The following is a 27,591-nucleotide window of genomic DNA, read 5'->3' on the forward strand; positions in this document are numbered from 1 at the left end:
TTTAAACAGATTACAAAAAGAAAATGCTTTGGAGAAGAAAGCCTAAAATCTTTTTTTAAATAATATTTTACCGTGTTTTCAGTGAAAGTTTAAACAGCAAATGAGATTCCCATTTAACAATTACTACAAAAATTGTTCAAATGACATTTCTTACATTTTTCACAATGTGTCAACATTCTCATTAATTCCAACTGGATGTTTCATTTCCAGTAATCTGGTTTCCCTATTCCCTTACCCTTTCATCTTTGCTTTAGAATAATTGTTGACCAGGAAATCCTGGTGGTGTAGTGGTTAAGTGCTATGGCTGCTAAGCAAAGGGTTGGCAGTTTGAATCTGCGAGGCGCTCCTTGGAAACTCTGTGGGGCAGTTCTACTCTATCCTATAGGGTCGCTATGAGTCAGAATCGACTCAATGATGGCACTGTGGGCTGGGCAATTGTTGACCATTTGGTCTCATGTAGAAGATTTTTTAAAGGTGTACAGTACTCATGGGTAATATTTTTTATTATATGAGCCAATATGTTATTTAGCTAAAAAGAAAGGCTAAAATTTTAATTTGAGAAATACATGAACATTTATTCGAATTTATACAGGAAGTCTGCTCCACAGGAATACACATTCCATTTTAGGCAGCTTTAATTGTCCAAAATGACCTATTATATCCTTCACTCTTAGTAATCCTCCTGAAAATAGACTCCCTCTAGGCTTTGGATCCCCAGCTATTAGTGATTAGTAAAGTACTTTGGCTTGTCAAAGTAATATCAATAATTAACTTGATTGATTAATATACATTAAAAGGGCAGAGGAAAGTCATGCTGGTGGGAACCTGTAACAGATTGGTTATTTACTTGAACACTATGGTGCTTTAAGAGTTTGTTTTGACTTCCTTGAATACTGCAAAGCAGATAATGGCTCCTCTTCCGCCGGACTGAGGGAAAAAAAACTCCCATTTTTCACAAGTTACAAAATGTAGTGACTAATCCTGATGATATTGTATTACACAGTTGTGTGATGGCTCCTGATGTCAATAGACCAGTTCCCATTCCACAGACTAGACTCGCTTGACTTTCTGTTTATTTAAGTGACACTCTTGTTTGAAATGCTGGGTGCTTCTTAGCCCTTTGAGTCACACACTGTGTCTGGGAGCCTCTGCTCTGGCACTTTTAGCACCTCATTAATTACCAACTGTAGCAAAGTCCTGCTGTTTTGCAACTCCCCTGCCTTTGTTGGGAAATCACAACCTCTTGCTAGAATGAGAAGGCAGGACAAAAGCTATCTACCAAATGTCCAGTTTGGATGCATATTACAAAGGCTAATTATCTTAGGATCTTGTAATTTTTCTAGATAGTCAAACTAGGTAATACATTGTGTCTCTGGAATATCTTTAGGTTTACTGCCAGGTGAAACCAAGGAATCACTTTTTTTTCTATTGCATTTGCATTTAACTAATGTTAAAAAAAAAAGAGTTATTTAACTACTATCAAGATGAGTTAAACGAGTACTAAAGTTCTAACTGTGAGAGTTGGTGATGAAATAGAAAATAATTTAGACTTTTAGTTCACTCAGGCACCCTTCTGGGGAAGACCCTAAAGCACAATACGCATAGACACGGCCAGTACTCTAAACTTGTTGGCACTTAACCGTCAGACTCTCTCATTTAGTTCTCAGTATACGCTCCACTCCATTGTTGTTTATTTCTTTGTGCATTCGAGTTCTGACCTCTCAAATAAACTTTAAGCCTTTCAGGGGTTGGATCCTCTATTATTTTATTTCTGTAGCACCTAGCAGAGTATTCCACACATGTAGATGCTTAAAATAAAGGGTATCTCTCCTACTATAAAACATAACAAATAAAAGCATAAATAATTCTATAAATCAATTCAATTCTTGAAAAGAACAGCCTTGAAAGACGACTAACTTTTTTATGAAGAATTAATTTGTCAAATCAATCTGGTATTCTATGTCAAGTCAGCAGATAGATTGAAAAGATGCAATCATTGTAATTCACACTAGCATTAGAAATGTAGTGCTGCCCTTGTGACCCATTCACCAATAAAAAGGCTGCACATCCTTAAGATCAGTATTGCTCAATCCGGGGTCACCTAAAAGTGAAAGGAATCAGGATAGCTTCCCACATTGCTGAAGAATACCTCCTCGTTCCCATCATACAGTACCATAAGATTCTCAAAGTAACCATTTTCATTTGCTCTTTCTCTCCTCCCCTAAAAACTGTGATGATCTTCTCTGAAATGCACTCTTCCAGAACCAGTCCTTCCTCAAACAAAGAGATTTAGTGTTGTTGAGAATCATTCACTGCTCTAGGTGAGCAAAAGATAAAGGGATGTAGGCTGATTTGAGTCCTGCCTCCACATCTGCCCCACCTTATCTGATGTTTGGAACCTGTATTTCATTCCTCCTTCTCCTTTCTATGTTTGGCTCCAAGCTTTGTGAGTTCACTGCCTATTGTCACCTAGTAGAAGGATATAAGGACACTGAGGCAAAAATGAGCTCCCACAAGGTCACCAGAAGAAAGGAAAGGAGCACTATAAGATTATCAGTATTTCCCCTGACTGTCCTGTTGATAAATGTAATCTAGGGTGCTTGTTAAATATACAGATTAACAAATCTTTCCCCTGGAAATGCTGATTCTTGATTCCTTAGGTCCTGAACTTAACTCTGGAATCTATTTGGTTAACAAGAGTCCCATGCGATTCTTATCTTTAGGTATGTTTAGGAAAGAGTACAGTAGTGAGTCTCCATCCTGGCGTCACACTAGAACCATCTGGGGAGTGCTTAAATCCTACAGATGCCCCAATCACCAGATATTTTGATTTGTGTTGAAATAGAGCCCGTTCATCAGTAATTTTAAAAGCTCCCTCAGATGATTACATTGTGAAACAGCTTCTCACATTGAATGTGCATATAAATTACATGGAAAAATGTTAAAATAATTCAGAAAATTGTGATTCAGCAGATCTGGGGTGGGGTCTAAGATTCTACCTTTCTAACAAGCACCTGGTATGCACAACATATGAATAGCAAGGCATATTAAACTGAATATCTTTGGAAATAGCGGCAGAGCTTGCTCTCTTTCACTCTTTTTCTCATTATTCACACATTTTAGAGTCCAGTGGTGAGGAAGATGCACAGCATGGTGGAGAAGGTTGAGAATAATCTGCCATCCTACCAACATGGAAGAAAAATAGGTGAAGGAATGGGATGACATGCCATAGTGCCTTGCATGGTGCCTGGAACGTGAACTCTCAGGAACTGCTGCTGAATGTGAATCTAAACATTCCAAAGGGTCATATGATGACAGTTGGTCATTTAATTTGTCTCAAAGGGGAGAGGAAGAATTCCTGCCTAAGACTTTCCCTTGAACAATAATATCTTCAACACTTGAACTGTCCCTATATCTCCTTTAGATATATACTTTACTTGCTTCAACCACTGGCTTAATACTCAAGTCTTCAAAGACTGTTTCCTTGACTGAATTGACCTAGCTATGCTCATTCCTCTATAGTCTAAAGGGTAACTCTTTTCTTATGATATGAACAGTATATATACCATAACATTATCATTGTAGACATAGTTCTTTGTCTTCTTCAAGACTAAATTGTAAGTTCTTAGAGAATAAAGTTTGTGTCCATCTATTAACATTTAATAAATTTTTGCTTATTTGCCAACATACTAGGCACTCAGCACTCTCATTGGCAATACGGAAGCAGAATCCAAATGATTTTTTGTATATTTCAGTAATTTGAAAATAATTTAATACATTTCAGCAGTACAAATATAAGTAAGGCATAGAGTAAATGCACTTCCTTATTTATTTAAGCAGCTTATTATATTTTCCTTAAGTATGACAGAAAAAAAAATCAAGGTCAACTTATAAAGCAAATTCATAATGTAGTTCTCTAGGAATAAAAACAAACACATACTTAATTTATAAAATAAAATGCAGATATATTAGGATTTTCTTTTATTATATAAGAACTCACTTGACACTGGACTTTGAAAATATGAGGTATGTGGAAGTCTGTGAAGAATTGCTAAAAGAACTGGAATTAAAGCTATTTCACCCAAGGAAATGGGTAACTACATAACTGTTTTAAACTTTATTAAGAGTTCTTAGCTTGAAAATGGCGATGAAGACGAAGAGCAAAGACCATGCAAGATACTAAAGGAATATTGAATAAATGTGAGCAAATGAGTGAATGAATGAACTGTTCTCAGATTCCACTTATATGAAACAAAAGGAAATAGATTTGTTAGAATAGAGTGATGAAACACTACAACAGCATTCAGAGTCCTTTGTTGTTGTTATTGTTAGGTGCCGTCGAGTCGGTTCCGACTCATAGCGACCCTATGCACAACAGAACGAAACACTGCCCTGTCCTGAGCAATCCTTACAATCATTATGCTTGAGCTCATTGTTGCAGCCACTGTGTCAATCCACCTCGTTGAGGGTCTTCCTCTTTTCCGCTGACCCTGTACTCTACCAAGCATGATGTCCTTCTCCAGGGACTGATCCCTCCTGACAACATGTCCAAAGTATGTAAGACACAGTCTTGCCATCCTTGCTTCTAAGGAGCATTCTGGTTGTACTTCTTCTAAGACAGATTTGTTCGTTCTTTTGGCAGTCCATGGTATATTCAATATTGTTCGCCAACACCACAATTCAAAGGCATCAACGCCTCTTCGGTCTTCCTTATTCATTGTCCAGCTTTCGCATGCATATGATGCGATTGAAAATACCATGGCTTGGGTCAGGTGCACCTTAGTCTTCAAGGTGACACCTTTGCTCTTCAACACTTTGAAGAGGTCCTTTGCAGCAGATTTGCCCAATGCAATGTGTCTTTTGATTTCTTGACTGCTGCTTCCATGGCTGTTGATTGTGGATCCAAGTAAATTGAAACCCTTGACAACTTCAATCTTTTCTCCGTTTATCGTGATGTTGCTCATTGGTCCAGTTGTGAGGATTTTTGTTTTCTGTATGTTGAGGTGTAATGTATATGGAAGGCTGCGGTCTTTGATCTTCATTAGTAAGTGCTTCAAGTCCTCTTCACTTTCAACAAGGACGGTTGTGTCATCTGCATAACGCAGGTTGTTAATGAGTCTTCCTCCAATCTTGATGCCCCATTCTTCTTCATATAGTCCAGCTTCTCAGACTATTTGCTCAGCATACAGATTAAATAGGTATGGTGAAAGAATATAACCCTGAAACACACTTTTCCTGACATTAAACCAATCAGTATCCCCTTGTTCTGTCCAAACAACTGCCTCTTGATCTATGTAAAGGTTCCTCTTGAGCACAATTAAGTGTTCTGGAATTCTCATTCTTCCCAATGTTATCCATAGTTTGTTATGATCCACACAGTCAAATGCCTTTGCATAATCAATAAAACACAGGTAAACATCCTTCTGGTATTCTCTGCTTTCAGCCAGGATCCATCTGACATCAGCAATGATATCCCTGGTTCCACGTCCTCTTCTGAAACCGGCCTGAATTTCTGGCAGTTCCCTGTCGATATACTGCTGCAGCTGTTTTTCAATGATCTTCAGCAGAATTTTGCTTGCTTGTGATATTAATGATATTGTTCTATAATTTCCACATTCGGTTGGATCACCTTCCTTGGGAATAGGCATAAATATGCATCTCTTCCAATCAGTTGGCCAGGAAGCTGTCTTCCATATTTCTTGGCATAGACGAGTGAGCACCTCCAGCGCTGCATCTGTTTGTTGAAACATTTCAGTTGATATTCCATCAATTCCTGGAGCCTTGTTTTTCACCAATGCCTTCAGAGCAGCTTGGACTTCTTCCTTCAGTACCATCGGTTCCTGAACATTTATCACCTCTTGAAATGGTTGCATATCAACTAATTCTTTTTGGTATAATGACTCTGTGTGTTCCTTCCATCTTCTTTTGATGCTTCCTGCATCATTTAATATTTTCCCCATGGAATCCTTTACTATTGCAACTTGAGGCTTGAATTTTTTCTTCAGTTCTTTCAGCTTGAGAAACGCTGAGCATGTTCTTTCCTTTTGCTTTTCCATCTCCAGCTCTTTGCACGTCACTAAAATACTTTATTTTGTCATCTCGAGAGGTCCTTTGAAATCTTCTGTTCAGTTCTTTTACTTCATGAATTCTTCCTTTTGCTTTAGCTGCTCGACACTCAAGAGCAAGTTTCAGAGTCTCATCTGACATCCATCTTGGTCTTTTCTTTCTTTCCTATCTTTTCAGTGACCTCTTGCTTTCTTCATGGATGATGTCCTTGATGTCATTCCACAACTCGTCTGGGCTGCGGTCACTAGTATTCAATGCATCAAATCTATTCTTCAGATGGTCTCTAAATTCAGGTGGGATATACTCAAGGCCATATTTTGGCTTTCGTGGACTTGCTCTGATTTTTTTCAATTTCACTTTGAACTTGCATATGAGCAATTGATGGTCTGTTCCACGGTTGGCCCCTGGCCTTGTTCTGACCAATGATATTGAGCTTTTCCATCGTCTCTTTCCACAGATGTAGTCAGTTTGATTTCTGTGTGTTCCATCTGGCGAGGTCCATGTGTATAGTCACCATTTACGTTGGTGAAAGAAGGTATTTGCAATGAAGTCGTTGGTCTTGCAAAATTCTATCATTCGATCTCCGGCATTGTTTCTATCACCAAGGCCATATTTTCCAACTACTGGTCCTTCTTCTTGGTTTCCAACTTTCTCATTCCAATCATCAGTTTGTCATACTGTGGGGCCTTGTGTGTTGCTGTGATGCTGGGAGCTATGCCACCGGTATTCAGGTACCAGCAGGGTCACCCATGGAGGACAGGTTTCAGCTGAGCTTCCAGACTAGGACAGACTAGGAAGAAGGACCCAGCAGTCTACTTCTGAAAAGCATTAGCCAGTGAAAACCTTATGAATAGGAGCAAAACATTGTCTGATATAGTACTGGAAGATGAGCCCTCCAGGTTGGAAGGCACTCAAAAGATGACTGGGGAAGAGCTGCCCCCTCATAGTAGAGTCGACCTTAATGACGTGGATGGAGTAAAGCTTTCAGGACCTTCATTTGCAGATGTGGCACGACTCAAAATGAGAAGAAACAGCTGCAAACATCTGTCAATAATCAGAACCTGGACTGTACGAAGTATGAATCTAGGAAAATTGGAAATCGTCAAAAATGAAATGGAACGCATAAACGTTGATATCCTAGGTATTAGTGAGCTGAAATGGACTGGTGTTAGCCATTTTGAGTCGGACAGTCATATAGTCTACTATGCTGGGAATGACAACTCGAAGAGGAATGGCATTGCATTCATCGTCAAAAAGAACGTTTCAAGATCTATCCTGAAGTACAACACTGTCAGTGATAGGATAATATCCATACACCTACAAGGAAGACCAGTTAATACGACTATTATTCAAATTTATGCACCAACCACTAGGGCCAAAGATGAAGAAATAGAAGATTTTTATCAGCTGTTGCAGTCTGAAATTAACCGAACGTGCAATCAAGATACATTGATAATTACTGGCGATTGGAATGCAAAAGTTCAGAGTCCTAATGTGGTCAAAAATATCCTAGAAATTGAGGAGGAGTGGGTTTTAGTCTTAACTTTGCCAACATTGCCTTGGGCAAGTCATTTAACCCTTTAGGTCTCAGTTTCCTCAAATAAAAAAATAATAATAATATATACTAGATGATCTCTAAGACTCCTTCCAGTTTTAGAAATCTACAAATTTTGCATGTCAAATTAAACTAGAACTTTCAGTAAGAATCAGAAGTTTTGTTGTTGTTGTTGTTAGGTGCCATCGAGTCAGTTCCGACTCATAGCAACTCTATGCACAACAGAACGAAACACTGCCTGGTCCTGACCATCCTTACAATTGTTGTTATGCTTGAGCTCATCGTTGCACCCACTGTGTCAATTCAACTTGTTGACGGTCTTCCTGTTTTCCGCTGACCCTGTACTCTACCAAGCATGATGTCCTTCTCTAGGGACTGATCCCTCCTGACAACATGTCCAAAGTATGTAAGACACAGTCTTGCCATCCTTGCTTCTAAGGAGCATTCTGGTTGTACTTCTTCTAAGACAGATTTGTTCGTTCTTTTGGCAGTCCATGGTATATTCAATATTGTTCGCCAACACCACAATTCAAAGGGGTCAACTTTTCTTCGGTCTTCCTTATTCATTGTCCAGCTTTCACATGCATATGATGCGATTGAAAATACCATAGCTTGGGTCAAGTGCACCTTAGTCTTCAGAGTGACACCTTTGCTCTTCAACACTTTGAAGAGGTCCTTTGCAGCAGATTTGCCCAATGCAATGTGTCTTTTGATTTCTTGACTGCTGCTTCCATGGCTGTTGATTGTGGATCCAAGTAAAATGAAATCCTTGACAACTTCGATCTTTTCTGCATTTATCATGATGTTGTTCATTGGTCCAGTTGTGAGGATTTTTGTTTTCTTTATATTGAGGTGCAATCCATACTGAAGGCTGTGGTCTTTGATCTTCATTAGTAAGTGCTTCAAGTCCTCTTTATTTTCAGCAAGGAAGGTTGTGTCATCTGCATAACGCAGGTTTTTAATGCATCTTCCTCCAACACACACCTTTCCTGACGTTAAACCAATCAGTATCCCCTTGTTCTGTCCAAACAACTGCCTCTTGATCTATGTAAAGGTTCCTCATGAGCACAATTAAGTGTTCTGGAATTCTCATTCTTCCCAATGTTATCCATAGTTTGTTATGATCTACACAGTCGAATGCCCTTGCATAGTCAATAAAACACAGGTAAACATCCTTCTGGTATTCTCTGCTTTCAGCCAGGATCCATCTGACATCAGCAATGATATCCCTAGTTCCACATCCTCTTCTGAAACCGGCCTAAATTTCTGGCAGTTCCTTGTCAATATACTGCTGCAGCCATTTTTGAATGATCTTCAGCAAAATTTTGCTTGTGTGTGATATTAATAAAGTTTTACCAGCCTATAAAAGCCTCTAGGCAAAGATTCAGTTTGCTTTTGAAATTTCAGTTCAAGACTGAAATCCTATGCCAACATAACTTGCAATTAGAATGAAATGAAATTTGTTCTGTTTTTCAAGGAGCTTCCAAAGGAGACTGGAAATACACTCCCCCAAAGGTCTTTAAAAACAGTACACACTTTTGTCTGCCAAGGATGCTTTAACTGCTCTTCTACCTCAGGTTCGGGAGTAAACAGGTTTCTCTATTTTTTGCCATGTCCCATCACTTGGCATTGAGGGACTGCATAAAGCATTGTGTGTAAAGGGTCCTGAAGCCCCTTCGGACTTGGTGCTCCAGAGTGCCATAATCACAATGACAAAGTCTGCTGCACTTCAGAAGGGGAAGTCTTGACACAGCACTGAAACACATGCCAAGCACGAAAGATTAGACTAACTGATCTCTCTAGGATCCTTCATGCTCTTAAAAATATATGTATTTCAACTTGGTGTTAAGGTAATTCTTTTTTAAAAATGATGGACATAAAATAAAAGAATCTATTCTTGTATTTAGCTTTCGAATCTCTATTAATTCAGCAGCAGTAAATACATCTTATTCCAATGGACTCAGACACTTAATCTTTGAGTGTTTTGCCTGTTATCAGTAAAGCTTTTATAGATGCACTCAGTACATTGCTCATTACTTCTCTCTATTATTTTGATGGAAATTATCTATTATCATTCCCTTATTTATTTACTTGCTGCACACATACCTTGATATAGTCCTAATATGTTAGCACCTATTCTGATTGAAGGAATCAGGAATCTGACCTAAGAGAAATCCCAATAACCCAAAAACTACAAAGTTGTGTTCCTCGCTCATGCTGTATGTCCAATATAGATCAGCAGGGGGTGAGAGTAAGGCAGCTGTTCACCATGGTCGCTCAAGCACCTAGTCCAATGAAGGCTTCATCTTGTCATGTGCTTCCATGATCATCACAGAACTAGACAGAGAACTGGCTCTTAAAGCTTTTACCTCAGTGACTCCTGTCATTTCTGCTCTCATTTCTTTCAAGTTAGACATGACTGTGCCTAAAAGGTGGCAGGGAAATATATTGTCTACATGAGTCCAGAAAGCAGAGGGACAGAACTACTTGCTGAGCAGCCCCACGGCTACCACACAATGCCATGCCAGAGACAGCACAGGGAAATCTCCTTTTGTGACTTCTCACCCATATGTGAGGGTTGTATAAGTTGTCCTGGCCCCCAAGCAGGTTTGTGCTTGACTACTAATGGAAAGGTTGGAGGTTCAGACTCACTCAGTGGCATTGTGGTGGTACTCATTAAAGATAACAGCCAAGAAAACCGTGCAGAGCTCAGTTCTACTCTGTAACAAACAAGGTCTACTCTATAACGGATAGACTCATTCCATAAGTCAGAATGGAATCGACGGCAGCAGATTTTGTTTTCTGGTTTTTTGGGGGGTTTTTTTGTCCTCCAAGCAGACTTGCCCTTGAACAATTTTACTGAGTCACACCAGCTCAGGAGTAAATTTTAGTTCATCCTCTGATCTTTGATCACAAGTTTCTTATGGGCATTTTACAGAAGTCCCCAGATATCCATAATAACTCTGCCTCTTCTATATGAAAGGGGACATGCATGATCAACTATCAAGAGGAGACTGGAGTCTAACTTCTTTGTCCTACCCTCCCTCTATCTTATTCCCATTTCCAAAAGAATTCTCTACTTTTCCCTCTGACAGGGATTTCTCTTAGGTCAGATCCTGATTCCTCACTACATTATGGCTTATAGTTCAACTCTATTAGAAGTCTCTTTTCTCTCTCTACAAATCCATGGCAAAATTATTATTACTAGGGATTCATAAAAGGCAGCTTTGAGACCCAAATTAAGGCAATAAAATTTTGGACTAGATAGTAACTGTCCTTTCCTCCAAAGAGTGGCCTTGATTGAATGGGTAAGATAGCTGTAGGGCAACATAATATTCTGGGAATGGAAAATACATGTGTTAACATTTTCAAAATTACTATCTTCAAATTAAGGAGTATGGGATAATAAATTTCATAGCTATTAATTAAACAAACTACTTCTAATTAGCTGATAAAACCCCACCACCCATTGCCTTCAAGTAGATTCCGACTCATAGCACCCCTACAGGACAGAGTAGAACTAACCCATAGACTTTCCAAGGAGCACCTGGTGGATTTGAACTGTCAGCCTTTTGGTTAGCAGCCGTAGCTCTTAACCACTACACCACAGGGTTTCCAAACAAAGCTAGAGCACAAAGAAGGGTTAAAAACCCATTGCCATGGAGTCAATTCTAACCCATAGTGACCCTAGAGAACAGGGCAGAACTGCCCCCATAGGGTTTCCAAAGAGTGGTTGGTGCATTTGAACTGTTGACCTTTTGGTTAGCAGCCGTGTCACTTAACCACTGTGCCACCAGGCCTCCAAGGAAGGCTCAATTAGCTGATACAGTGTTTAAATTAGAAGGTATCGTAGACATTCACATCTAATGCAAAATGTGTTATGTTGCTACTGAGGGTTCCCTGAAGGAAGTACTTAGAAGTTGGTCATGTCAGGGAGAGGAGCCCTAGTGGTGCAGTGGTTAAGCGCTTGGCTGCTAACTGAAAGGTCTCCAGCTGCTCTGCGGGAGAAAGACGTGGCAGTCTGTTGCTTTAAAGTTTTACAGCCTAATGAACTCACCAGCAACGGGTTTGTTTTTTCTTTTCTTTTTTGGTTTCATGTCAGAGGAAATTCTTTCATACAATCCTCACTCATAAGTATCAGTAATAGAAGCAATTTTGGTAACAATTTTAGAAAGAAAATGGGTGAAAAGTAAAAAATGATACCATATGTTTTGCCTTGCTTCTTTTGTGTTCAAGAGTACTCTTACCCACTTTCAATCTTCAGTGAACTTTCTAGATCATTTTTCTTTTTCATAGCTCACAAGACATGTTAACTCTCAGGTCAATCTATATCAAAGGATTTTTAAATTTTTTTAAAGCAATCTATTATGTAATGTTTTACACATTCTCCTCCTATGTTGAGGAGATTGCAAGAAGATATCTAATTTAAAATTCCATTACTGCTACATAGGGCCAGCCCTAGACAAAGAAAGTTCACCCCTGCAATTCTCATACTTCCACTTCTGCTGCTGCATTTTCTTGCATCTTCTGTTTCTGCCCTTACTTCTCCACAGCCCACAGTCACTCAGCTTCTCGTTAGACACAGGTCTCCTACATACTCACATTTCATGATGCCCTGCATGGCCTGACCTTCTCCCTCTGTAATACATCAGAGAGTTGTTAAGAAAAAAAATCTAATTAAAATAAATCACTCATTTCTGTCTTGGCAGTATTTGCCTTTAAAATAAATTTCTAATTGTGATGATTTTAAGTAGCATATATGATATAAATAATTTAAGCAATGAATGCAAATAGATTGGTAAAGAAAATTATGAATACACAGACAGAGAGAGAGAGCAGAAAATCAAACTACACATATAATTAATATGGAGAGACATCCTCAAGCTATTACTTGTCTACTAGATGGCAGGCTGGCCTTGAATTTCTATTATATCATTATCCTTCATAAAAACATGAAACATCTCATATTTTATAAAATTTACAATGTTACTTAAAATTGTTGACACTTATGACCACAAATAATAAAAATTAACCATAAAGTCATACAAAACCAATGTATCACTTTTAAGTATGTCAGAGAATCAAATGACACTGAGAGCAATTCATTTACTTGCCTCCTTTTCTAGACCCTTAAAGTAAATTTATTTTGTTAGGCAAAATGAGTATATCATTTACATTAAATCTTAGAATTAGGGAATTTAATTAGATAATAACTTCATCTTCCTGCAATTAAAACAGTAAATACTCCCATCAATTTTAGCATCAAAAGGAAGGCCTGCCTACAAGAAGGTATTTACACAGAGGCTCCTTTTAATGAGGAGCCTTCTGTGTTGCACTGAGGAAGCACAAGTAATGCTATCCTAGCTCTTGAGACTAGAGAGAAACAAAGGAAATTAGCAGGTTGTGAGTTAGCTCCGGAGCCCTGGTGGTTAAGAGCTCAGCTGCTAACCAAAAGGTCTGCAGTTCAACTCCACCAGCTGCTCTTTGGAAATCCTATGGTGCAGTTCTATCCTGTCCTATTGGGTCAGAATTACTTGATGACAACAGGTTTGGTTTTTTGGTTTTAAGTTACATCTTGGAGCCCTTGTGGCACAGTGGAAAAGTTGGCTTTCCCAGAGAAGGATGTGGCAGTTTGTGTTCATAAATATTACAGCCTAGGAAACCCTATGGGGCAGTTCTACTCTGTACCATACTGTCACTATGAGTCAGAATCGATTCAATGGCAATTCAATGGTTTAAGTTACCGCTACATGAGTGAAGCCCTTAGGATCTCCCCCAAAGTCAGAAAGTCCCAAATAACTTTTCTCTATGAGTTCCAAATACAAAAGACTTTTTAGTTAAGGACTGAGGGCCAAAAATTTGCCCCAGAATTATTTTGGAACTGTATGTATGGCTTTGATATTCTGAGGCCTCAAGACAAGAATAAAGGCTCAATCCAGAGAACTAATCTAGAACCAGAACACTTTCTAAAGGTGGTAAAGTAAGGCATATGGTAAACCCCAGTTTTGCTTTCTTATTTCAATTCGGTGTCAGTTTTTTGACTGGCCATGAGTTCAAAAGCTTGACTTTACATAGAGGTCAATGACTTGTTCATTAACTTTGCGGTGGATTAAAAACAGCTGCTCATAGCAAAAGGTGGCATCCATTGAGGAAACCCTGGAATTTAGGTTGGCTCTATAACTTGCTTTGACCAACAGAATACTGCAGAAGTGACATTGCAGGACTTCCAAGCACTGACGTCAAGATGCCTAGCAGCTTCATTTCTTACATGTTTAAAACCAGAGACCCCATGCTCTGAGGATGAAAAACCACCGGGAGAGAGAGTCCTACCATCTGTACAATTTCATCTGAGCCCAAGCCCCAGGTGTTGTGACAGCTGAATGTAGCACATGAGTGAGCCAAGAGGAGACCAGAGGGAGAAACAGCCAACTTAGAAAATTGTAAGAAGCCATAAATAGTTAAAGCCACTAAGTTTAAGGATGGCTTGTTATCCAGCAATACATAACTGAGACAAGCTCCTTGGGAAAAAACTCCTTTGTTTTCCTCCATCTTCTGGAAGAATACTTCTCATTGAGATAATCTTATGTACAAATATATAGGCGATTATCTGTCTAATTGGAAAAAGTGGCAAGCAGGCTAACATCCAAATGTCAGGCCCACTACTCAACCAGAGCCTTCCCTATTCCTTATTCCTAAAATGGCCACATCTGTGGCATATCCCATATGCCAATGGGAAAACAGTGTATTTTTAGAAGGAAAGGTTTATGTGTGAGAAAAGAAGGGGGGAATGGCAGAACTAAGCTAGCCCTTTGTCACTAACATGTGAACAAGTCTTAGGCTTCCAAGCAGGGAATTTCTAACTTGGGGAGGGTTGGAAAGTTGAGTGAATGACAGTCAGCAGGGAACTTTGGTAAGATTGGGTGAATAAAATACCATATGGGGAGAGCACGTTCCAGAAGAATACCAGAGTGTGTGGGGAGTTATGGGGCATGGGGGTTGGACAGGAAAATGGGAGCAGCCAGAGTCCTAGGACAGGTGACCCTCATTCCTTTGTCTGTTACAGTAAATACATGCAAACATTTCTAAGAAATAGGAGAAATGAAACACCATTTTTCCCACATGAGAGAAATATGCTCACATTGTAGCTACAGTAAACTGGTCAAATCATTAACCTATATAGACCCCCACAGAGATATCAGCCATTAACAACACTCCCACATGGTTAACACTGAGCCACAGTGAATTGTTGAAGGAGGAGGCTGATACCACCCTGCGAGTGTGGCTGCCTCCCTAGCAAGCAGGCAGCCAACCTTGACTACTGAGCTGCACAAAACAAGCCAGAAGAGCTTGCCCCTTCACCTCTGAATCAAGGCCAATCTAAAACAAAGAATCAATCCATGTCTGTATTAAGACTCACTGTCAGTCCTTTACACACTGTACATCTTAGACACAGTTGGATCTCTCTCTCTCTCTCCACCCCGCCTCCAGCATGGTTCCTCTTTTCTCTTCTTACAACACACCATAAGCCCTTATCACACAGCACTTAATTACAGGGGAACTTCAGTGCCTTCCTAACTGAGGATATTCTGCTTGAAGATGGGACCTGAATCTTCACAGATTTTTAAGTCAGAGCTTAGTGATTAAACTAGTGTTTTTAACCAGAGCACCAACAGAACCCATAAAGGACATACCTTTAATCTTCTTGCTTTAAAAGCATGCATTAAACTCTGTTTCTGTGTCTAACCTGGAGTCGCTCATAGCAGGCACCTTTAACAAATAATTGTGAGATGAATGAACGACTGATTTTTCTTAACTGGACCCTTCACTGCCGTTTCCGGTAGATTTCCCTTACTTACCTGTGAATTGTACAAGACTGGTTTTAGACCTAGCAGGGGAAAAAAAATAATAAATTTACTTAGCAAAACATGCCTTAAAATCAGTGTCACTGTCTGTTGCTGATGCTTCCTGACTGCCTCACTCTCTCTTTCCTGTTTATTTCCTTTTTTCTGATTGCCTGGCTACGATTTTGAACATGAACTGTACTTTGCTTCTTGCCATTCTGATGGTAGTTATTCACTCTGGTTTTACTCATGACCTCGTTCTGATCTTTGTTGTGTGCCTACTTACTTTTTTAAACCTTTCTTACTAGGCTTGTAACTCTCTCCTCTACACTGGCCCTCTCCCCTTCACCCAACTCAGCTATAATCAGAGCTCATTCCTGTGGAACGGCAAGATGATGTAGTAGAAAAAGCACTGGCTTTAAATCAGACAACCTGGTTTCAAATTCCAGTTCTGACACTTCTGTGTCACTTAGGGACCCAGGAAGAATTTGGGGAAGGCATTTTATGAAGGGACTACTTATAAAAGCATGGACAGGCTTAAGGAAGTCAACAGGAGCTGTTGAGCCACCCAGGGACTAGGAATAGTGGGAAGTCATTTCCATTCCTCACCCTGAAGAGTCAAGGGGAATAAATGGTGTTATAAATGATGATATTGAAGCTATGTTGACAGCTGGACCCATGAAATAGGGGCCACTTGACAGAGCTGTAGAAGATAGTCACTTCCAGAACAATGCCAAATCAGGGAGGTGGCGGGACTCCTCTTGCCTCCCACCATCTCATCTCCTGCTGGTGTGCCCCACTGGCTAAACTCAACCAAACACCAAAGAGCAAAGGAGGTTTGGTAATGTAGTCCATAGAGGTCAACATCCTGGGAATCAGGAAGGGAAAACAGAGCTTGGGGGACTAGAAAATAACCAGGAGATTTTCTTTCTTCATAAGCTTGGGCAAGAAATTTTAACTTCTCTGGCTTCATTTTCACATATAAAAAATGTTTTGTGAGGCCATTTTGAGATAATAAAATCAAAAGCACTTAAAAAATAATGTTGATTCATATTAGCCCTCATCTGGCCTTGCACTCTACATCTTATTATCCTCTCATGTTTCTGATAGTAATGCCTCAACCTAAAGCTATGACCACAGTTACCTAAGCTTCACTGCTGACCTTCTGAAGAGTTTTCTGGGACAAAAGAGTCAGAGATATAAATCCTCAACAAAAGATATAAATCAGAAAAAGAAAGGAAGAACACTAAATTAAAAGGAAGGTCTTCAGTGAAAGCCATGTTTCTTATTCACCTAGAATTCCTGAAAGCAAACCAAGATTGAGTGGTACCTACATGAGGGTCGGAAGTCCTTTTCCCTACTTTCTCTAGGAATCTGCCCAGAGTATGAGTTTAAAATCTGGGCTTCCCTATTGTCTTGCAGTCTAAAGACATCTAAACAAATTAAACTAGTCTTAAATCTCTCTTTGCTGGACCAGTGTCATCTAAGATTCTTGTAATGGGTTAGGCATTTCCAGAAACTCAAGGATTTTGAAAGCAGATTTCTAAATCTGGACCTATTCAATTAAACACAATTCCGTAAGTGAAAGCTGTGATGTCACATAACTACAAATAGCTTTGACATTTGCAATTACAAGCTTGTCTTTCTTTTTGGAGATATTGCCATTATTTTCAGAGCTACAAAAGACATTCGAGATCATTTAGCTGAATCCCTCATTGGAGACATAACAATTCAAATATAGAGAGGGGACTCACCTCAATCCCCTGATTCCTAGTCTGGTGCCCTTCCTACTGTAACACACAGTCTCTTTATATGAAAGCTCTATAAAAAACAAAACCAATCCCATTGCTGTCCGGTCGATTCTGACTCATAACCCACTGCCCTCAAGTTGATTCCAACTCATAGCGACCCTATAGGACAGAGGAGAACTGCCCCCATAGAGTTTCCAAGAAGCACCTGGTGGATTTGAACTGCCAACTGCTTGGTTAGCAGCTGCGGCTGTTAACCACTACTCCACCAGGGTTTCTTTCTGACTCATGGCGACCCTATGAGACAGAATAGAACTGCCCCACAGAGTTTCGAAGTAGCACCTAGTGGATTCGAACTGCCAACCTTTTGGTTAGCAGCTGTGGCTCTTAACCACTACGTCACCAGGGTTTCCAAAGCTCTATAAGCAAACAAAATTTCCTGAGGTGTTAAATTTTTTATATTAAATACTATTGGATATTCACTTTTTAAAATAAACCCAGTTATTAACTGGTTTGTGAAAATGAGAAGTTTTTAAAAATAGACACATCATACTATACAATTTATAAGTTCATATCTTCATCTGGGACATTCTTGTTGACAGAAAATAATCCATCCTGGGTGTTGATTCTCTCATTTTCCTAATGCTATATAACCATTTAATCACATTTTAAATAGCTATAATAATTCTGTCTCCTTCCTCTCTCTAAAAATAGAAGCTGTCCATCAGCTAATTTCAGTGGCTTTTAAATATCGCTGTCTGCTTTGTATTTCAGAAATGACTTCTAGCTGCCTCAGTTACACAGACCCCATCAGCAATACCCTGCTGAACTTATTCACTCAGATACCTCCAGATCTGAGCAACTGAGCAGTTTTAGAATCTGCATGTTAGCTCTGTGGTATAATGACTGATGTCAGCCAAACTTTGCCAAACATTTCTCATCACTACTAGTTACATCCCATTCCAAACTACTGGGCTCGCTCACTCTTTCTGGAGCACGCCCCCTTCCACATATTTGCAGTATGGATTCAACAATATGACAATCATTTTCTTTCCTTAAAGTGCCACTGCTGCAGTGGATAAAAATAACTTGTTACTGCTGTCACTGCCTGACTGGGGGAGGTGGTAGAGGAGAGACGAGAAGTTGCAGTAACTAGTCTGGATGTTTTTAACTCTCTATCTCTGTCCAAAAACTATTCTATTTCCTGGCCTGAGTCACTTAAACTCCTCCTAGTTATCCAAACTCTCTGGGACTTTAATGTTTTCTGGAGAAAACTAATAAATAATGACCTCCATGCTGAGCCAATGGTTTCTAACTTGTTTTAGGCTTGGGCCCTGGAATCTGCTGCCAGCTACAGGGCTTGTGTGAGCTTTGTTTTCTTGATAAAGAAATGGTGCTATGTTGCACAAAGTAGGGTATAGCATACTTTCCGTAAACTGCTAAAACTGTTCAGGGAATCCAAGACTCAGCCAGGCAAGTAAACACATTTAATAGTACAGTAACATGGATCAGGAAAAAGTTATTCTAAAGCACAGTGTCAAGAAAGAAAATACGCTCGCAGTTTATTTAATGTTTTCCTTATGTTTCCTCTGAACAGCGTTTATTCCTTGACAAGCTTCTCCTGTCCACTGCATCTAGCTCTCCTTTCCTGGGATGGTTCAATAACTGCAGTTTCTCACTGAGTTTGTTTATTTACTTACACTGCCATTCCTGTTCTCATCTAAACTAACACATGTCTGCCCAACACACGGTGAAAAGTAAATGTCTTTCTCCGTGTTTATTTCCCTGAAGTTGTCCACCAAATTGCTTTTTTACATCCCTCTTGCAATCTCATCCCATCCGGCTCAAGTATCCCGGATTAGAAAAACTGTCTCTGGAGTCCTTTTCAAAGGGAGCCTCCCACAGTCTTTGAATCTCCCGTGTTTTATGGTGCAGATATTCAGGATCTGAGGTATTAAATGAGAAGGAAAGCAAACCTAAGGAGGAGGAGCAGAGGTACAGGAAACGAGAATAACTTCTTTTTTGAATAACCATTATTGGAATTGCCCTGTTATCTGTAACTCTTCTGGTTCAAAGGGATTAACTAACAACATTTGCAACTGGACATTATGCAATGGGCGGGGGGAGCTCTGTGTGTGTGTGTCCTGTATAGGAAAAAAAGAGTTCCATTATAGAAATCAAAATGTCATAAATTCTTAAAAATAAGCCCCAAATCATAATCTTGAAAGGGTTGTCTTCCTCATAATATCAAACTGAAAGCAAACTTGATGCCTACCTTCAAAGTTCTAAAAATGTCATGTAATAAATGATATTTAATTAATTAAGGAATCATCACGGAAAAGCCAGTCTTTCAGATTTTAATTTTTAGCAACTTGACAAGAATGCGCATTTTATGTTCAAGTCCTTTTGTATCCAGGCCATTTCATCCCCTCAAACCTCACTTTTGGGCTGTTTGACAACTATACCACTAAAGACTCCAGAAATACAGGACAACTCATAATACTGCAAGCTAGCAAAATGGAATGCATTGGGTGATATCCTTTCTTTTTTCCTCCTCTAATTTATCAACACATAAATGGAAGACAATCCAAGAAGCTGAAACAGCCAAAGGGATTACAAATGGGAGAAAAAGAGACATACAAATTTCACCCACTCTTGTGCAAGGCTTTAGCCATTTTCTAAACCTAAATTATTTGGGCATAGGAATTGACAAGGTCTCTATGAATTAGGAGCGTTTTTTGAAGTGGCCTTCTATAAGTGTGTTGCTGTGTAATGAAGTGCTTTCAGACAGTCTGTTAAATACAACACATAAACCAACCCAGTGCCATTGAGTCGTACAGTTACATTAAAATAACTTTGGTGGCTTGTGACCAAATAATTACTTCTAAAAGCTCATTACCTTGTGCTACCGGAGAAGCTTATCACTAACAACAACCAGGGTGTACACCCCTCTATAGTACTGGCCCTCGGTTCTCCCATCCCTGAGTGGGCCAAGAAACCTTATTCTCTGCTGCCAGGGGTCCCCAACTTCTCCCGGAACAGAGAGAAGTAGTGGACCACCACCACCACCCCTCTCAAAGCTGGGAAAATCTTCTCAAATTATTACGCCCAGTTCTCCAGGGGAGACACCAAAATGCATATCAGATCCCCTCAGGAAGGCTGGGAGATGGAGAGAACGGGAGAGAGCGAGCCGATCGGGGACGAGTTAACTACGGAGCGAACTGCCTGAGGGGAGGAGGAACCCTCCAGAGCTGCAGCAAAGGCTCTGGAAGAAAGCCGCAGCACAACTACATTTCCAAAGGGACACTCCTAAGCGCATACACTTCTAGGTCCTCTTCCCTCCAAACAGGTAACTCCTGGCTCAGGCGACCAGTAGCTCCCAGTAAGCTTCCTCTGGACCACCCACCCGCCCAACACCCAACTGCAGCTACTTTTATTGAAAGAAAGAAAAAGAGCAAAGCAACAGAAGAGGCGCTAAGGAGGGCTGGGAAGGAGTGGGCAGCCAGAAAGCTTCCACCGATCTGTCCAGGCGCGAGAAGCGAGCTGCCCCGGGGCCAGCCGCTGCGTGCCGGAGCTGGGAGTGGGGTGGGGGCCCAAGGGTGCACGGCCCAGTAGAGCAGGGCGCGCCCAGCCGGAGGTGGCGGAGACAAGACGGATTCCGGGAGGGGAGCTCCCGCCCACGGGACCTTCGGCCTCCATACATCCAGCACGAGCGCGCCCACTTCTCCCCGCGAGAGCTGCCTGGCTGAGGGGCTCGTGTCGCTACGCAGTGCCTCCCCCACTCCTCCAAGCTCGTGTTCTCCCGCCGTCTTTGCAGTGTCCGGAGATGCTCCGCCGCAGACCCGGGACCCCTTAGGCGCCTCTTCCCGTCTCTCTGCCAAATCTCAACGCCTGTACTTTTCCAGCTCTCTCTTTCCCTCTTGAAATTGAAAGTTATTGAGGTCGCTCAGGGTTGTTGCTCCAGCAGTTTCCTTCCCCGCCCCCGAGCTCCCCCCGCCCCCCGCAGCCATCCCCCTCCTCTCCCCCTTCCTTCGTCCCCTCCCTCCTCTCCTATGGGATGCTCCCGGGAGCCCAGCCCAACACTGGAGCGGCTCCTGCTCGCGAACAGCAGAAGCAGCTCGGGGTCTCTCCGCCGCCCCTTGGCCATGGCCGCAGTGCCCGCGGCGCCCGCTCCCCTGCGCTCCCGGGGCCCCCGCCGCTGCCGCAGCAGCAGCCGCAGCCTCTGAGCCCCAGGGGCCGCCGTCGCCGCCTCCCGCCCGGATCCCGCCCGCGGCTGCCGCCGCCGCGCACCATGCTACCTGCGGCCGCCCCTGCGTGGCCGCTCGCTGCTCCCGGACCCCTGGCTTGCGGCGATGACAGCCACCCTCGAGGAGCCCCCGCAGTTCAGTGCTTGGACAATTTGAAAGTACAATAGTTGGTTTCCCTGCCCACCCGCCCCGCTTCGTTTGCCATCACATCACGCCTGTCGGATCTGAGTGGAGAATTGTCCCGCTGCTTGGGTTCTCTCTCTACCTATATATACGCCTAACACCTACATATAATTTTAAAACATTAAATATAATTAACAAAAGAAAAAGGAGAAAAAGAAGGGAAACATTACTGGGTTACTATGCACTTGCGACTGGTTCCTTGGTTTTTTATCATTTTGAACTTTATGGAATACATCGGCAGCCAAAACGCCTCCCGGGGAAGGCGCCAGCGAAGAAGTAAGTGCAGGGTTTTTTTTTTGTTTTTTTTTTTTTTTTGCCTTTGCTCCCTCCCGCCGCGTTCACCTGTCGGGTCGCTTTGCTTCTTCTGCGTCTGCTCCCAGGAGCCGTCCTCCCGCCCTGCACCCCAAGTCCCCCAGAGGATGTAACAGTTTGGGCTTTGGGGGGTGTTGAAGGCGTCTTTCACGCCTTCCTCTCTGTGCCCCTCTGTTCTCCGGCATCTCCCTGGGTGCCAGAGTCCGACGAACCAGGAGCTATGTGGCTCCCTCCTTCTTGTAACTTCAGGTTCGCGGAGAAGTCCCGACCTTCCTTAAACTCTCTCTAGGGATTTGGTCTTTCCTTCTGAGTCCCGGACAGGGGGCCTCAATCCTAGACCGCCCGGACGCCCGTACTGCGGGATGCCCTGAAGGCTGAGTAAACGCCAGGGGGAGACGCGGCTATGGCGCCCGCTCACCTCCTGTAGCTGCCTCGCGCAAGGGGACCCTCGGCTTGGCCAGGACGCTGCGCTCAGACGCCGAAGCGCCCACTGGCCCGCCGAGGATCGAGAAAGCGGGCGAGCGAGCGCCTGCGCAGCTGCTTGCCTCCACAAGCAGCAGTTGAGCAGCAGGGCGCGCAGGGCGCACAGGGTTCGCTTGTCTGCGCGTTTGCACTGCGGCCGGGTGTCCCACGCCCGAATGTACAGACCGCTGACCTCAGGCTCCTGGGAGCCGGAGGTGCCAGTTTTTCAGTAATTCCCATGTCTGTCACATGTGAGCGCTTTTACCATCTCAGGCCTTTTCGAGTAGGTCCCCTGGGGCAGACACATACTGACGGGAGAATTTACCCTAAAGACTGAATGAAGCTCGCCTCCTTGCTGCCTCTTCTCCTGACCCCTGTTACTTGTGAGGTTTGTTTACGAAGACTTCTACAGTGGTCTAGTTGGGCTTAAGTGGGCACCCCCATGGCAGCCTCAAACCCAGGTTGGCATGTGAAAGGTGGCGCCTTCCCGGGATGAAGGGTCGGATGCAAGGGTGGCACCTCTTCCTGATCCGGGAAAGCCCCCGCGCGCTCGCCTCTCTGATGTTTGTTCCCGCGTGGGGTGCTCCGTCACACATCACAGAACCAGGGGCGGCCCTGGCTCCAACGTTGAGGGTGCTGGTGGGGAGAGGGAAGGAAAAAGTATTTCCAGGAGCTCGCGGGGCGCACAGAGCGATGCTTTTGCCTTGGACCCTCAGACCTCCACGGCGGGGGGCCAACGACGAGCCGTGGTGCCTTGTCATCCGCGCGGAGCCCTCTTAGCTTCCGGCCAGCGAAGCCTCCCGGGGCAGGCGTGGGTGCAGCGCGGAGGACACACCACCAGCCTGTGTGAAATGTAGATTGAGTAATCGCTTCTCTGCCCTGCCCTGGGCGTCAGGATCCCCTGAAAGCTCCCTTTGTACCTCTCGCCTTGGGCAGACAAGGTTTAATTCACCTGAAATTTGTCTTTAAAACCGTGACTCGGCTGGAGCGCCAGGGGCTCCGGCCCGGCCTCGCCACCTCCAGGCTCGCGTAGCAGGGGGCAGGAGGGACTAAACGCAACATGTCAGGGCATCCGATTTATTATTCTTGGCCTCTGAATAGCTTGTATTCTTTTAACCCCCCACCCACTCTTTCATTCCAGCGGTGCGGCTGGCTAACGGGAGGAGCAGCCCAGGGCTCGAGCGGTGCCCTCACAGCTGGAGGTCCCCGCCTCCCCTCCTCGCAGGGCACAGCCAGGGTTCTTGAGTTGCAGGTCTTTGGGGGAAAGGGAGGCCAGACAAAGCACAACCTCCTACTTTCCATCCGCTCTTCCTGCTCGCGCCCACCCGCGTCCCACTGCCCCTTCACCCCATCGAGGACCTCCGGGTCGGGAGCCACACATTTGCGGGGTAGGCGCGAGGTCCCGAGTGTCAGAAGCGTCTGCGTTTGCAGCTTTGGGGCCCTTGTTTCTGAAGGCAGACACTGGAAAGAAAGCTTGCTGTTCAGTTCTTCCCACGTCCCCAGCTAGGCCCAAGGTGCGGGATGCTGCCCCGTGACGCTACCCCAGGGCTGCGGGGAGCGGCGGACTGATGCAACCCTAAACTTGGACTTTGGCACTGTCACTGACTCAAAAAGCAAATTGCTTTTCAGCCTGCTTTGGTGGTCTGTTTTGGTGGTCCCAAAATCCTGTCAAAGGCGATCTCTAGTTATGTCGCGAGGGTGGAAGAGGGAATAGGCGTAATTGGGTTGAAATTCCAATTATTCCGTGGGGTTGGGGCTGGGAGAAAGTTCCAGCAGAGGATGCGCCTTGCTCTTTTGCGTTTGAGTCTGCTTTTGCGGCGGGGTTGGCTGGTTCAATACTGGGAGAGTGGCGACCCCTTGCGTCCTCTGAGGAGACAGACTAGACTTTCTCTTGGCAGGTGCAGCCGGATTTTTGGGAGAATGGGGAAGGGGTGGAGGGTGAGGAGAGATCCTTACTAAATATCCAGAAACTCAAGGTCAAACTGCATGTGCACAAACCCATACGTATTGCTTAATAATAAAAAAAGATTCTTTGAAAATCTCTGAAAGAAATGAGTAAAAAACTTCTTCTCAAACAAAGACTTGGAAAACCTTTTAAAAACGAGAAATAAGATAGTGGCTAAAGAGATTTTAAAAAGAGACCGTCTTTTCTATTTTTTTTTTCTTCAAAAGGAAACTAAGGCGAACATTCAAGAGTATTTCTGCTGACCTGTAGATAAATAGCTTCACTTTTGAAAACTTTTAAATTTGTCACTAAAGATAGGAGATGAGAGGTAGAAAATTAAGGTCTGAGAATTATGTTTTCAAGGTTTCTTTAATGGTCTCTGAACGTTTTAATTGAAAATTTTCTTTAAAAATAAAAAAGATTTATTTTCAGCGTTGAATATTGTTAAGAGAAAATAACTATGGCTTATCTTCAGAAATAACAACCACACCAGTATCCTGCTTCCCTAAAGCAACAGCTCTTCCATGCGCCCCTACTTTGTTAAGAATTAGTGACCTTGGTTCCTCCTATAAAAGCAACAACATTTTAAATCAGACTCTTCTACTTTAAGAAAATGTCTATTGATTTATGGGTGAATAAATGCACAATAACTTTTTTAAATCCATTTGGATGGGTAAGCAGCTCCTAAACCCAAAAAACCCTATAAAGCAGCTCCTAGAAGTGATAAAATTGAATTAATTCAAGGTAGAAAATTAAATGTGGTCCTTATTCAAAAGTCACCAACCAGCAATGTTTACAGACGTAAGCCTTAGGTTGGAGGACAAGATGCTAAAGGAAGAACCCTAAATTCCATTTGCCTTTGCAGCTTGGTAGAGTCTGCCTCTGAATTCCATTTATCTGCTAATAAAGTTAGATATCGTATTTGCCATAATAATATAACCACAGTACCTTACAGCTGCATGACATTTTCACTTGGGTTATCTCATTTGTGCCCCTAAAAAGCCAGTTGAAGTATAGAAAAAAAATTTTTTTGAAGCATAGAGGCAGGTATTAATATTCCCATTTTGCTGAGAAAGAACCCCAAGAAAATAAAAGCTAAGTAATCTACACAAAGCCATACAGCTCATAAATGGAACTTGTCTCTTGCTATGAACCTCACAGTTATTTAAACTATATGCTGATCTATGTCACAGAGAAAATGTCAGGCTAATTAAATAATACATTTGAGGGTCTCCAGACCATTTATCCAGTATGTTTGGAGAATAAACTGTTCTGGCTGACTGAAAAAAAAAATTTTTTGACTGAAAATTTTTGAACTGAGGTTTATATGTATTATGCATTAGTCACCAATATAAAAGAATTAAATAATAATAGTGAAGCATCCTATATAGAATACAGTATTATTCTATTATTTAGAAGACATTGTAGGATCTTATTGTGCTATAAGGCTATCATTAGGAATATCAGATGCCATTGTAAAATCCTTTTTATTTGATGGCATCCATTATTTGAGTTTTAATTGTTGGATTCCAGATAAATACAAGTTTTTGAAAAACTATTATATGCATAACCTTAAAAAGCACCCCACTGCACAACCTATAAAACATTTAAAAGTTGTTCATAAAGGCATCTGGTAAAAGGAATAGGAACACAAAGGAAAGCATTTTTAGTGGTAAAAAAAAATAAAAACAAAGGTTTCTTGGAATATAATGGTCATTGCTCATTACATAGTTTCAGGTTTTGAGACAGTCTTTGAGGTTCTGATATACTCTTCATAATTATATTGTTAATCCTGGAAAATAACAAGTTCATAAAATAGTATAATCTAATTTTACCTTACAATTTGTAATATTATTTGAGTTATTTGAATGAAAGCATGGTTTGGATATTGGTTACAATGCTATTTTTTTTTTCTCACCTATCTGCTTTTGTCATCATTGTACCTTCTTTTTTAGAGAAACATTCTTTTACAGGTGGAAACATGGAAAAAAAATACTAGAGAAAATATCCTCAGCCACATATTATTTGATATCTTTATTAACCAAAGTCGGAATTCCAATCCCAAAGCAGTACTGGCAACATCTAAATGCAAGCAAAAGACATTTATTTTTTTGTGAACTCTAATCATCATTACACTCTCAGGATCATTTCTTAAAATACCCTCTTTGTTCTGTTATTTTTATTCTTTGTTTCTTACTTCAGTGTAAGGATTTCACTAAGAATATTAAAAATTGTATAAAAAAATGTCTTTTAGTCCCAAATTCCTCTAAGTAATTAGAAATACTAGAATGAACGTGAAACATATTTAATATCATCATTTCGGTATTCCTTTAAGCATGAAATATGAACAGTGTTTCAGCTTATAGGTAAGTAGGCTTTGCAAAATTATTTCCCTATTAAACTTTTCCCTGGCATTTAATATTCTACAAATTAGGTCCCCAGAAAACAATGAATGGAAATTACAACATACAGTAAAATTTGGTTTTCAAGTTATTATGGGAAAATCCATGCTATACTACTATAAAGTGAATTTATTGGTCACCTGATTATTTTAGAGTATTTGAATCTAGAAAGAGATCTCCAGGTTGCTACAAAATGCCTAAAGAATTTTCTAGGAAACTTAGTTAAATGGTTAATCTTTTTTTTTTTTTTAATACAGCAGTTTAAAAAATCCAATGTGATATCGTTATAATATTATGTAGAGTTTTCAGATACTTATGTAGGGTTAAGACCAAAAGATTCCTTTGTAATTATAAAAATGAACTATCAAAATATAAAATTATTCTAGCTATAGTGATTTACTAAATCATCTTTTCCCCTTTATCTTTCTCCAGATGCTTCATTTTGGACATTGTCCTGACCTCTCTCTTCCCACTTCCTCATGATTTCACACCCCCCCCAAAAAAAAATCTTTTTCCAAGTAGTGAATTCTTGAAATGCCATCAGAGTGGGTATTGTGTTTCAAGAAATGTGAGAATCAACTTTGGTTACCATTAGGAAAACATCATTCAATTTTGAGAGTATGGTAAGGATCATGCAAGACAGTGTGTTGAAATTATGTGTTTCACTTGGTTAGGACTCTTTCTCCTCCTAACAGTGCATTGCACACTGGCATTCCTTTGAGAGTGATAGTTTGAAAAAGTTTTGCATCATAAATTATGTAGATTTTTTTGCCTTGTTTCTTATTTTGAGGAAAATTTGGATTTCTTGTTTGTGGATTTATTTCTCAAGG

The 27,591-nt window shown here is 41.6% G+C and overlaps 1 protein-coding gene across 2 annotated transcripts in view; it reads left to right on the forward strand.

Moving 5' to 3' along the window:
- Positions 1 to 21,684: 21,684 nt before the first annotated feature.
- RSPO3 (R-spondin 3) overlaps positions 21,685 to 27,591 on the forward strand; it is a 97,582-nt gene continuing 91,675 nt past the window's right edge. Inside the window, exon 1 of one of the 2 annotated variants that reach the window (XM_049903217.1) lies at positions 21,685 to 21,916. In XM_049903217.1, coding sequence (XP_049759174.1) covers positions 21,820 to 21,916 — 97 coding nt within the window. In that variant the 5' untranslated portion in view covers positions 21,685 to 21,819. The remainder of the gene's footprint in view (positions 21,917 to 27,591) is intronic. The other variant, XM_049903305.1, reaches the window with a different exon arrangement.

This window comes from Elephas maximus, chromosome 1, assembly GCF_024166365.1.
Source record: "Elephas maximus indicus isolate mEleMax1 chromosome 1, mEleMax1 primary haplotype, whole genome shotgun sequence".
In the NCBI taxonomy this organism is placed as follows: domain Eukaryota; kingdom Metazoa; phylum Chordata; class Mammalia; order Proboscidea; family Elephantidae; genus Elephas; species Elephas maximus.